Source organism: Leptosomus discolor, chromosome 6 (genome assembly GCF_034619465.1).
Source record: "Leptosomus discolor isolate bLepDis1 chromosome 6, bLepDis1.hap2, whole genome shotgun sequence".
Lineage (NCBI taxonomy): Eukaryota > Metazoa > Chordata > Aves > Leptosomiformes > Leptosomidae > Leptosomus > Leptosomus discolor.
Genome location: NC_141396.1, coordinates 7,967,323 through 7,980,118, shown reverse-complemented (window position 1 = coordinate 7,980,118; position 12,796 = coordinate 7,967,323). Strand labels below are relative to the sequence as shown.

Sequence of the window (12,796 nt, the reverse complement as noted above, 5' to 3'; positions counted from 1 at the left end):
GCTCACATACAGTGGTGATGAAAGAGGGAAGTTTTGCCCTTGTTCCTTTCGTATATATTGTCCATTTCTTCTTTTACTATGAAAATCCTCTATGTGTCTTTCAACTTCTACCTCATCCATATCTTCAAGTGTAAAGTAGACAAGAATATTTACTCACAGGGGGACTGCGAACAGCAGTTGTACTTTAGCGCAAAAAAGGATGGGACACCTGAAAGATCCGAGGAATTACTATGGGACCAAGAGTCAGACATCTAGATCGAGAGGTGTCTGTTAGGACATAATTTTCAAGTGTGCATCAAGAAATTCCAACTGCATAAAGCAATCGGATTAAGTCAGACCTGAAGTTTAAAAGAGCTAACAAGCCAGTAACTGCATCCTCTCCCAGCCATCTGATAAGCATCTGTGACAGCTGAAAGTACTGAGAGGTCAAACAATGATGTCAAACTGAGCAGTCTGGCTTCTAAATGTAATGGAAAGAAACACAACACTAATGACATGTTGGTGATGTTACACAGTGCTTCAGATTCAGGAACAGCATTTAAAAGACTACTTCTCAAACCAAGAACAACTACACATGACTTAAGGTGGTTATTTTGGGCCCTCTTACAATAAAAATGAACACACTACTGGACTGAAATTGGAGACTGCCTATGAAGAGATCATGAGTTCCCTTACTCAGTACGGGCAAAAAGTAAATGCTCCCAGCAGCCAAGGAGCACACAGATTCATTTACTATTCTTGGATCATTCACAGAAAACACACAACAAAAGGTAGGGAGACAGGTGAGCAGCAATTTTATTACAAAAAATAAATCACCACAGCCCTTAGAAGCAAAAGAATATCTTCTGGAAATCCATGGCACTGATAAACCGTATTAGTGCAGCAAATACAGTTCCAACAGTTGTACAAGGCTACAGAAAAAAACGTGCAAAGAGGAGCTCATATTCAATACAAGCAATGAAAAGAACAGGTTAAAAAAGTCTTCCTGCAAACCAGAGTTTAGTTCATAAAAAGCACACAACTAGATCAAAGCCTAAGCACTATTTGGATAAGATCTAACATAAACCAAGAACTAAGAGGTCTGACCAAAAAACCCCCAAACAAGCCCGCATACCTTTCCTCCACCTTTAAAGAGAGTAATTTTCTCTTCCATGAATGAAGTAGATTTTATTTCTTTCCGTTATTTTGTTCAAGACAAAGACAATAAATAATGCCTTATAAAGTTATTTGGATTAATCTAAGTAACACTGAGTGAAACTATTATTTCACTTCGCTTACAACAGAATACAATAGGATAATTACAACATTCATACTGTGCTGGAAAGAGATTCATAATTTGGCATGCCAAACAAACAAAAACAAGTAACAGGAGGCAAAAATTAGCTTGTAACCAAGTAAAACTCAGAAGAATGGTAAATGCACATGTCCACACAAAACATAGAAGTGCCTCAAACTTACTGCAACTTTCATTTGTTCATTTTTACCTAAAAAAATAATTTCTTGATTAGAACGCAATCACAACACCAAAGCTGCTACTTTGTGAATCAGAACAGGCCTACAGCTATAATACAGCTACAAACTTAAGAAACACAAGTACTTGCTTAGTCAGGAATAAGCCAAAGACCACAAAACTTGCCTTGTACATTCAATTAACGTGACTTTCAGTCGACCTTCTGTCAATAGAAAATCCTGTATACAGAGGTCTCGATCTTCATACTCGTCATGGGGCAATATTTGAAATGGAAAAAATGGCTTGAACCTGAAAAACATAGAAGAGACTTATTTTAATTCACATGATGTAAGTAACACTAACACACAAACAAAAAAAGGTTACAGGATTACAATGAATCTTTAACACTCCTAAAGAGAAATACTACCATTCCTACATATTCATTGGTCAAAAGGAACAAGTAGAAGCTACTAAATCTTTTTGAATGCAGGAGACTGGAGAATATATAAACAAAAATAATCTATTCCCGTGAAGCAATCTGAGTTATATTTACTAGTGTGGATAATTTTGAGAAAGTGGGAAGCTGATAAATCACAGAATATGTTTATGATTTCAACCGTGATTTAACACAGGAGTCCTTTTGCAATAAATGTCTTACCAGGTGTTTAAGTTTTAAGCTCATCTGCAAAAACATCACAGCATTGAAAAGCAAAAATATACTATGACCCCGAAGCATAAATTTTTATGACATTGCTGTACTTAAGAGGACTGATGCATCCTAACAAACAGTATACTTCAGTTGCTCTTCTCAGCCAGTCTTCTTGAATCAAAATAAAGATACAGGTATTCTAAATATTTGCCCTTGAGCTTTATTTCCCTCATCACAGCATATGATTCACAGGAAAAGCAGTTCGTGTTCAAGATACTAAGTGTTTTACACAGGTTATCTCACCACATAATTCTCTCTCTTTGATTAGAATATGCTGAGTTATAAATACTGATCTCATTTTTAAGTGATAGTGCTTCAGTGTCAGACACAGCCACGATCTGAGGGAAGGAAGGAGGGGGAGAGGCTGCACAGCTACAGCCCCATCACATGGCAGACACACACATGCAATCCTAACAGCAAGGGCCACCACCCTGCAAATAGAAAGATATCACGGAGTCTGCACTAGCATTTATATAAAATATTTGACAAAGCACTTGCAGGGCATTCCTTCTTTCTGTTTTTATTTATTGCTCTAATTTCCCAGCACTGCCCCGTGCCTTGCTTCCCATCCTCTGCCACTGACACAGCCTCCCAGTGGTTATTTCTGTGGAGAAGACTTACAAAGAGCAGGACACTAGCACCACTGCCTGCAGGATGTATCTGCCATTTCATGAGAAAGAAGTCTTTCATAAGTGCTGTTTGCTCAACCACCAGAGGCATCTGCTGGTCACATTCACAGATCACAATATGTTCAGGAAACAGTCACATGGATCTGAACTGAAGAGTTTCAGAAATTCAAATAAATAATTAAGAGCCCTTTAACTGTCGGCACACTCTTCGGGAAGGAGCTCAACGCTCTGATTCAAGACACTTCGTTTCTGTACAAGCATCAGCCTCGTACAGAGCCATGAGAAAGACATTTCTTTTGTTCTCCTTGTGAATAAATACAACTCAACACTCCAGCTATTTTCCTGAAATCCAATTCAACTTCTAACTTTAATTTGGTTCCAAGTTTCTCCCTCATTAACCCCTTCAGGAAGAAGACATTTTGAAATTGGTCAAGTAAAAAAAAATTTCACTTTAAATACTTTATTCCATTATTTTTTTTAAGCCTGTGTACAAAAAATATGAAGCTATTGAATCACACTGGCCATGGTTTATGCTAACAAGTATACCATAAACAACCAACTCACAATAGGCCTTGTGCACATACTATCTGGTCTGATATTTTACTCATCATCTTCCTTTATAGCTCTTGAATTATTAAAGCAGTAGTAAGCATCACAAAGGTAGGGAAAATACCACCAAGATGACTCCACTATTTTCACTCTACAAGGCTTACTGCCACTTCAGGGCCTGGCCACCTCCCTGCTCAGACCCACCACGAGCCATCACAGCTCACACCGTCCCGCACGTCTCCCACTTTAAGCACAAAGATACCTTGTTCCTTTTAGGAATGATTTTTACCCTCAAAATACATATTTAGCTCAGATTTTGTTAGGCAAAAAAGGACGAGTTAGGCAAGCACTCTGGAAAATAATGTCAAGTTTTGAGTGAATAAATACTGTAGGTTTGGGGATTTTTCAGCACAAATAACTTCTCAGTTAGTAACAGCAACTGCCCATATACCTTCTCCCAAAATCTATTTAAATAAAAAAAGATACATTTTCCATGGGAACCTCAAACTAATGACTACCATCAGAAGCCTCAGTGAGCTATCGAAACTAGATTTCTGGGAGGGAGGAACAAACAAAGAAAGAGGGTCCAATAGGTTACCATCACCTCTCAGAATTTCTGCAAATGCCAAGCCTAAGTGTTGTTATTGATAGGGTCTATCCCTTATATACACACTGTAAAACAGTCTGCATGCTATTTAACAAAGACACAAACCTGGAGAAATCTATTTTCAATACTAAAAATAAGAACAAAACAAAAAAAGCAAAATAACAGATTAAAATATTCCAGTAAGGATGCAGACTTAACCTACCTACACAATCAAACCAAAAATGTCATCTCTCAAGTAACTTCAGAACAAAGTACAGCCCACACTGCAATCTTTTGCTGCAGCAGGGAACAACGAAATAATCAGAATAAGCCATTTTTCTCAGTAGATTAAGACATAACGTTTACTATATTTTTTCTATTTTCAAAATAGACTTTTTTAATTGATATAACAATGAATTAAAGAGGAAAAAAATCTAAAGTACCAATGCAGTTATATACAATAACATGCAAAACACTCACTGTATGCTGGACCTTGCGCAGCACTAGTTAAATTTTCCACAAATATGGGATTAAAAAGCAGTCTCAACATCACTTTTAATTTACAACAAGCACTTGTGTTCACTTCTTACAACTGCAACTAATTTGCAAAATCCTTAGCAAAAAACCTAACACATTACCTATTTCCATTGGCCTTAGCAACGTACAAAGAGCTAAATATCCCACACTACATGCATTTTTAATGTTTAAGTGCTCCTCCAAAGTCTTTGAATTTTGTAATATAGCACATATATTTAAGGTAATTTACTGAGAGTTTGTGCATTTCCAAAAGTAAACACCGGACAAATGACTATTTCAAGTAGATTTCAGTTATATATTAGGTAAGTGAACTGCTGACAGACTATTTAAGTACAAGATAATCCACATTTATTTGGAAAGACTTTCCTACAGGGAGCTGGTGAATTAATACAGACCCAGACAGCGACAGTCGGTATCACAGCGAGACTCTGTTCCCTTGCGTTGCGAAGCCACATGTCGGCAACCTGCAACCCACGCACATAACTGAGCCGGGTACGACGGGTTCCCCCATCTTTTTTCCCCTGTGGTAGGGAAAGCCTATGAGCTATCCCACCTTTTAAACACAGTCACCAGCACAAAGGGCACTCTGAGGACTGCATTCCTCCAGAGCCACCACGGCTGCAGTTTCGTTCGGTCTAGCAGGAGTGCAGCAGGACCGCAACGGATGTTCTCCCTCTGCAGAGAAGCCAGATTCTCCACCTCTGCAACCTCTAATTTTCCTGCTTGAAAACAATCATGTTGCTAGACAAAATGTAATCATGAAGTTCGTTTCATAAAGCATCTGCAGTAGGCACAACAAAACACACTTTTAATATGAAAGAAAAGCTGTATTTTAATGTACTAAAGTACCAAAAGTAGGCTTTTAGCTAATAGTGCCAATAACACAATTAAGCGAACGAGACACGATACACAAACTCCACTCCCAAGCCCTGCAAGCCACAGTACATTTGGTGACTCAGTATCTTCCTGCCCCAAACTTTCCTATGCAAAGAAGAGATAAGTCTCCTATCATCCTGGGTTCATTATTATAATGTAGAACTTTTATTAAATACCTTGTGTAAATAAATAACCTTGCTGTAACTTCTGTAATAGCTTTAAGAGTGTATTTTGCCACCCTCTAATGTTTAGTCCATCTTTAAAGGGCAAAAGTCCACCAATAAATGCCTTAGGGAAAGTAATCACACTGATGAAGAAAGAAAAAGATCATGTAGCCAACCAGTAAGCCTCTATTCAAAAAGTCTCTAAAGAAACCTTGACAGCAAACTAAATGCCTCTGTTAGTCTCAGCTGGTCCCTGCCCTCATCACAGCAGCCATCCCAGGGTCTGGTCAGTTCTGGCAGGTTGCTCCTGTGAATTCAAGGCTCTTGCTTTGCAAACTCTGAACAAGAAAAAACAACATGTGGTTTCTATTTGGCTCTCTAGATCTTTAAACACTCATCCTGGATTCTCAGCTCCCTTTCTTAACTTTAACCAGTAACCAAAAAAGTTAGTTACATAAATTGGTTTACCTCCATCAGTGGAGAACAAGCCCATAACAAATGGTTTGCAATCTGTCCATTCAGGGCTGCCGCCCAAGAAAAACATTTTAAGCCATGCAACGGTAAAGCAAAATCTAGGAGTTGCTCCTGACAGTACAACAGTTGAGAAAATGTTACCAAAAGGTACATATAAGAAATCCAGTACCTTTCTAAACACTGCTGAGCTGCTACCAGGCTGCCCAAGGCAGATTTTCATTGCAACTATATTAGACCCCTTTCAAGTGGATCTAATGCCTCCATCTCCTTATTCAGCAAGGTCTAAAGGCAAAATTCATGTTTGTGTCACAAACCCTTGACCTACAAAGCAGGATTACATCAACTCAATCCATATATCCAAAAGCCTCCTTCTCAATTCCAAACCTGTGAAGTGATACTAAACAAGTATCAGAAGAAAGGTAGATTTTGTGGGGGAGAGATTCTACTGTCTTTAAACCGTATTTGTTAAGGCATTGTAAATTTTTTATCTTTTTCAGAGGAACAAAAATAGACACGCAGCTATACAAGAAAAGACACTTTATACCCCTACCCCAAAATCCTGCTTGGAAATGACATAAAGACATTTGTTTTCAGTTGCATAAGTGCCTTGTATTAGATGCTTACAGTGTGTTTTCAGTTTGTTTTAAAATTATAAGTCTCCGTCCACAAATTCATCATCTTATTTGTACAGAAGTCTAAAATTCCAATAGTACACTATCAAGAAAATATTAGTTAAACTCCAGCATTTTAACTTAATAATATGAATATGAAGACAAATATCCATCAATTGAACATCACGCAAAATTTTAGCAAGTGAAAAAAACCCTATGAAAATAATATTTAAAAGAAACTGTCGGGTAGCAAGAGCATTTCTCAAATACCATAAGACACAAACAGAAAAAAAAAAGTCATTTCACATGAGGAATTAGGTCAGGCGACTATATTGAAAAATAATTAAGATAAACTTACTCAATTAATATAAAGGATTAAAGTTATATTTCAAGTAGCATAACAATGAGCTCTTCCACATTCAAAGCACAGCAAAAGCGTTTCCAGACACCGCACGCAGTCAGTATGTCTCCTTCACATGAAAAACTTCCGCACTTCATTCATGTCATATTTCAGTCACTTCAGTGGTTCATTCGCTCTCATCACTACCTCACTCAGAAAGTCTAGATCAAAACTGCATCTTCAAACAAACCAATCAAGTTTGTTCCCCTCATTTTGGGCGTCTTCAGCCCTTGAATAACACTATTCTTCCTTCCAGTTGCCAGAGTCTTCTATATATTAAGTTAATTAACAATTACCAAATTAACTGCTCGCACCCGTACCTACTTAACGATAAGACTAAGTTGCATGAGGAAATCTATTAAGAACTGTGAAAAAAATACCAATTTATCTGGCTAAAGATAACCATGCACTTACATGTTTCTGTTCATTGTATCTGTTAGGAATATCTAGAATCACAGTAAAAAAAAAAAAATTGCTAGGACCTAAACACAGACAGGAACAAACTTCAAAAGCTCCCAGTACTCCACTTCCTACTTGGAGAAGCAGAAAGATGTATAGCTTCGCTTGTGAACACAGGAGGAGGCTGGGATGTTGTAGAGCTTTTGCTAAGAAGCAAGAACACTTTTCTAGAATAATTTCTGGGAAAAGTTTTAAATTATTCTCAGTATTACAAGCGTTTGATATCTAACACAGTGATCTAAAAATTACTGTATATCTGTTAAAGACCACATTTATCACTTGCATATGGATTCCAGCACTACTCTACTGCCATAGATATTAAACACTGTCAGATTTATGAAATTTTTTTTAATCAATTACATTAACTGAACATTTAAATCTTAATACACAAGGCAAAAAGAGACCTTAAACCTCAGAAGAGCCCACTAGCTAAAAATGCAAGTATCTTTAGCATAAGGCTACTTTGTATACATTGCAAGTGTTAGAATTTTGTTTACCACTAAGTAAAAATTAAATCAAAATATAAAGTCAGACCATGATCAGTAAAGCAGCAATTTACTTCTCTAAATGCTACTGTATTTGAAGAGTATAGTATTTAAAATATTTTTGAAAATATTTTGAAATATCTGATATATTTTTGAAAATAGTTTTGGGAGTACTAAAAAGTTTCAACTAACTACAGAACAGAACTCAGTCATTAGATTGCCTTTTTTATCTGACTCACAGAAAAAAAAGTCATGCATTTGTAAAGTGTATAAATTTCAAAAAAGTGATTGACACTACATATTTTAAGTCATTAAAAAGTCCTCTATTCTTACATTGTGTGTAATTTAAGATGAAGTTTACTTCTACAAAAAGTCTAAAGCATTACAACCCACTCTCAAAGAGGCACGATCACATTAATATGATTTTAAAAGTACTTATCAGCTAACATTTAAGCTTGTTTGCATTAGATACTATAATGCAAACAGCTTATATCATTATTCACATTGAACATATAAAAATGGAACTCACTGTTAGTTTGAAAAAAAATTAGTAATTTGTTGGGGTTTAAGTACTTCAAAAAGAAAAGTACCACCACTGTAGATTGTGCAAAAGTAATTCTCCAGCTCCCACTGATTTCACAAGGAAAAAAGCTACAGAACTTTCTCAGTATTCATATCCAAGGGACTTCAGTCATTCAAACTATACTCTTATTCAGTATAGAAATCTACTAATATCAGCTTTACCCACACCCACGAAAATTTGGCTTACAAATAACCTGAAAAACATCGCAATAAGTAAGTAGGTTTATTTTCTAGGAAGTTTTACAGAAAACTGCAAATCATTTCTAGCACTCCACCCACTGTGTTACAGGACATTCTGCCACAGGCATGTGGGAGGCTCATACACAAGTTCTCAATATATGAACAGTCACTTTTTAAATCAAGACCTCGAAAAAAATCAGCAAGAATTTTATTACTCCTTTTTTTTCTTTACAAATGTTTCACACATTTCCAGATTCTTAAATTACAGTTTTCTTTCTTACAGTGCTATCAGTACCTCTAAGGTGTATCTCAAATCAGACACTCAAGACAAACACTTTTAAAACTTTAAGACCCATTCTACAAGAACAAACAAAAGAACAAATGTAAACAGTCAAGCACCTCCTTCTAAAGAGGTAATAGATTTTTTTTTTCATACTTAGAACAGAAGTCACTAATTACGGCAAGGAGAGTCTTAAAGATTTGCCATTGCTGTCTGAATTGAAATAACCACGGGTAAAAAAAATATCTTGAATCAGGCTTATCAAAACTACTTTATTATCAGCACAAACAAGATCAATTTGACCATGCACAGACTTTTTTGCATTTCAAGAATAGTAGTTTCCCAAATTCTAAATTCCATAAATACTAAAATAGCTTAGTTAACTCCACGCAGTCAATGTCTGCTTGATCTTTGAGTTTTCATGTGGTTTTTCTTTTAATTGTTTGTGACCTAGCTGAAGCCAACTGTTGGTTCAAATTAAGAGAAAGAGATCAAAATCCTGCTGTATTTCAGTCTGAGACAGGACGAAGACAGAATTTCCCTGTCTAACCAGAAAGCCTGAATCGTTGTGGCTCTGCTCCAAATGGGACAGAAGATGCAGAATATGCTTTTGTTCACGGAGAGCTGGAAGAGAGGCAGCTGTGGTTCAGCAACCAGCTTTGAGGCATTCAAGGAGAACTGCAACAGGAAAAAACCCCACCAGAACACCAAACAAATAAACCCAAGCCACCCCAAAACTCTACCTTTAGCCAGCTGGATTAGAGATTGGTTCCAGTAACTGATGCTAGCAAAATGCTAGCTTTTTCCCCTCTTCAGCAATATATTCTCCCAAAAGGAGGTCTCAAGTCTCTCTACAAACATCATCTCTCTGCATTCCTGGTCAGAGGAAAAATGAAGTTGATATTCTAATGGAAGTCTAAGCTCTGTACATGGCTCATTCATTGAGCTCATGAGTTTTAATCCTCTGCTCTAAACATTAGCCTGTGTCCATATGAAAACTAGGAACATCCTCTTAGACCATTTAGACAGAAAATTACCGTCTCACTGCTGAAGACAGTCTGACAGCTGTAAACAAAGTGAAAAAATATTTGTATCTGTTCTGAATTCTAGACATGATAGCTTTCCAAGGTTTATCGTCACTTCTCCAGTTGGTTTTAAAAACATTTGAAGTACTGACGCTTCTCCTCAATCTACATTTATCCAGTCACTTCTGACAAGACAGAAGATGGTCCAGTTCACACCCTTAAAGTCTTCCAAAGTGGTGGAGATGGTCTAGCTCAAGATTAGTAGTACCATTTTCAAAGCTGAGACAACTGGTAGTTCACCTTAAAATTGTAAACGGCAGTAATTAAGGATCTGTTTTACAGACAGCTCAGCTATTCAGACTGCAATAGTGGGGAGGGCACTGATGGGATCCAGGGGACACACCATGGCATGTACTTGCCAACTGTCCCCATTTGAGAGTCACAGCATTTTATTAACAGGCCTGTACTGTAAACAAACAGGATCAAATAACACAGAAGCTCAGTTTGGACACGACCAGTAGCACCATTGTTGACAATCAAATACAGGAGGGGCTTGCAAGATTAACAGGAAAAATTCCTGCCCTGTGCAAATCCTGCATCACTGATGGCAAGTTAGTGTTGGAACTTGTGATTACATTTGAAAGAAGCAGCTGCTCAAATCACCATAATCTTCTCCCACCATCCCCATAATGAATTTGGATATTTTCTCCAATTTGCCCTTCTTTCAGAGGAACAGGGGGAAAAAAAATAAGAAAAAAAATCTGGTTTTGTAGTATTGTTTTAAAACAATACCACTGACTAACATTGCTGTTCCCACCCCACCTCCCCTTGTAATCCACTGGGGCTCTTTGCTTGGCAACATTAGAATTTGTTTTGTTTATTCTACCATACTGCATTAAGTATTGTTAGCAAGTATGCAGAGTTATTCTTAAAAAAAAAAACTGTTGAAGTTTTCAGTTACACTGTATCATTTCCACTGTTTAATTACTTCAGAATTATTCACCAAGCCAGATCATTCACAGCAATGATTCAAACACCACCATGAAAGCCTTCTGCCATGGCACTGGAAGACTATGGTCTCCAATTTCTACTCTTCCTATTGTAGCTCAGGCAAACAGGAATAATGGTTCAAGTGACATTCATGTAAAAGTCCATTTAGTTCTTACTACACAATAGCTTACATTTAAAATACTACGTAAAAAGTACATTTGACAGGACATTTTTCAAAGGTATTTGCATCATTTAAAGCTTTTTACATATGTGCTATTAGTATCTTCATTTCAGTGATGCTGGCAAGCGACATGTAATCTTGTACTTAATGCCATTACACAAGCAGATCGTAATATTTGTACACATTTCCTTCTGAATGAGCATTTTTCATAACTACATTGCCATTAAAACTGATACAGGAAAATATATTGAAGCTTAGCATTAAGACTAAGTTAAGAAAGTCAGGAACAAAGCATGCAAGTGTGATCATCTCCATTAGATACTCAGAGATAATTTTAAAATACTGGACAGAAATTAAGAAATAATTTTGTAAATTCACATCTCAAATTATCCCTGTGAATTTTACAGTTAAAGCAACACAAAATTGCTAAAAAAAGTATTCCCAAATGATTATCCTAATTTAATTTTATGCTAGTCATATCTGCCAAGTAATTACTGTTAAGTGTAACAGTCTGATTAACTCTATCATCAGCTGATCTCTGTAATATACTCTACTGCAGACAGAGTTTTATGACATCTGGTAAGTCTTCAAAAATGTGAAACTTGTATTGCTGTAGCAGAATCCCTGCATTTTTATGACACAAAACAGCTTTAAAAAAAGAAGGCTGGGTGCACTGCTCCTCACTGACCCTTCTGCTGAACTACAGCATAGCTGCAAGCTGAACGGGGGGTATTAAGAAATTATAAAGGCAAGGTGTTCCTATGTACTTTTAAAGTTAAAATTACAACAGCTAGTGGGAAAAAACCAACAAGGTAGCTCTCCAGAGCCCAACCCAGAATTGAAAACAATTTCTGTCTTTCTCTCATCTCTCAAAAAATAAGGTTTTTCCTCTCTCTTTTCTTCTCTGCTACACCTAGCATCTCCTTGGCAGATTTCATAGTTATATATGGCCACAGACAGGTCTAAAAAGCTGTCAGACTCCAGCTGGGTCCTGCAGTAAACACAGATGCACTACCAAGTCCCAAGAGGGCTTATTAACCTGGGCAGGGCTCCACAAGAGTAAGAGTCCTTCCAGAAGGAAAGGTGCTCAGGGAAGCAGATGCACCCAAATGGCTTTGGGCAGGTGTGATGCAGAAGTCTGAGTCACCAAACCCAACACAGCGCATACCCAGCTCGCCGGGTAGAGCAATACAGGAGCACCTGCATCCGTGACACCGCATACACAACCATTTCACTGTTGGCTGGGAACTTTAACTGTACAGTAGAAACCTTTGCAACACAAACATATCTGTCAACTGAAGTCTTCATTGCAGATTTTTTTTCCACTAATTTACTAGATACGCTGGCTGGGATCACTGAACATCTTGAAGGTCTGAATTCTAGCCTAGATTTGATGGGCTTGCGAAGCAACTGCAATTCGTTACACTGTGAAGGTAAATAGTAACAGGAAAAGCTTCCAAAACTTGTGTGGATCTTACTCACGTCTCACAACCGAAATGAACACCATTCCAGCAGTAAATTCTTTAGTTTAAGCAGAAACTCTGTGACTGCAGCAGAAACTAATCAAAGAATTCGTTTACAAATTCTGTGTTCAGCTTAGTAGATCACAATTAACCTGACAAATGTTTA

The 12,796-nt window shown here is 37.2% G+C and overlaps 1 protein-coding gene across 1 annotated transcript in view; it reads right to left on the bottom strand.

The window, feature by feature from the left end:
- Positions 1–12,796, bottom strand: part of PDZD8 (PDZ domain containing 8) — a 63,217-nt gene that overhangs the window by 41,084 nt on the left and 9,337 nt on the right. The window contains exon 2 of the mRNA XM_086466829.1: positions 1,637–1,759. Within this exon, the coding sequence (XP_086322955.1) occupies positions 1,637–1,759 (123 nt within the window). The remainder of the gene's footprint in view (positions 1–1,636; positions 1,760–12,796) is intronic.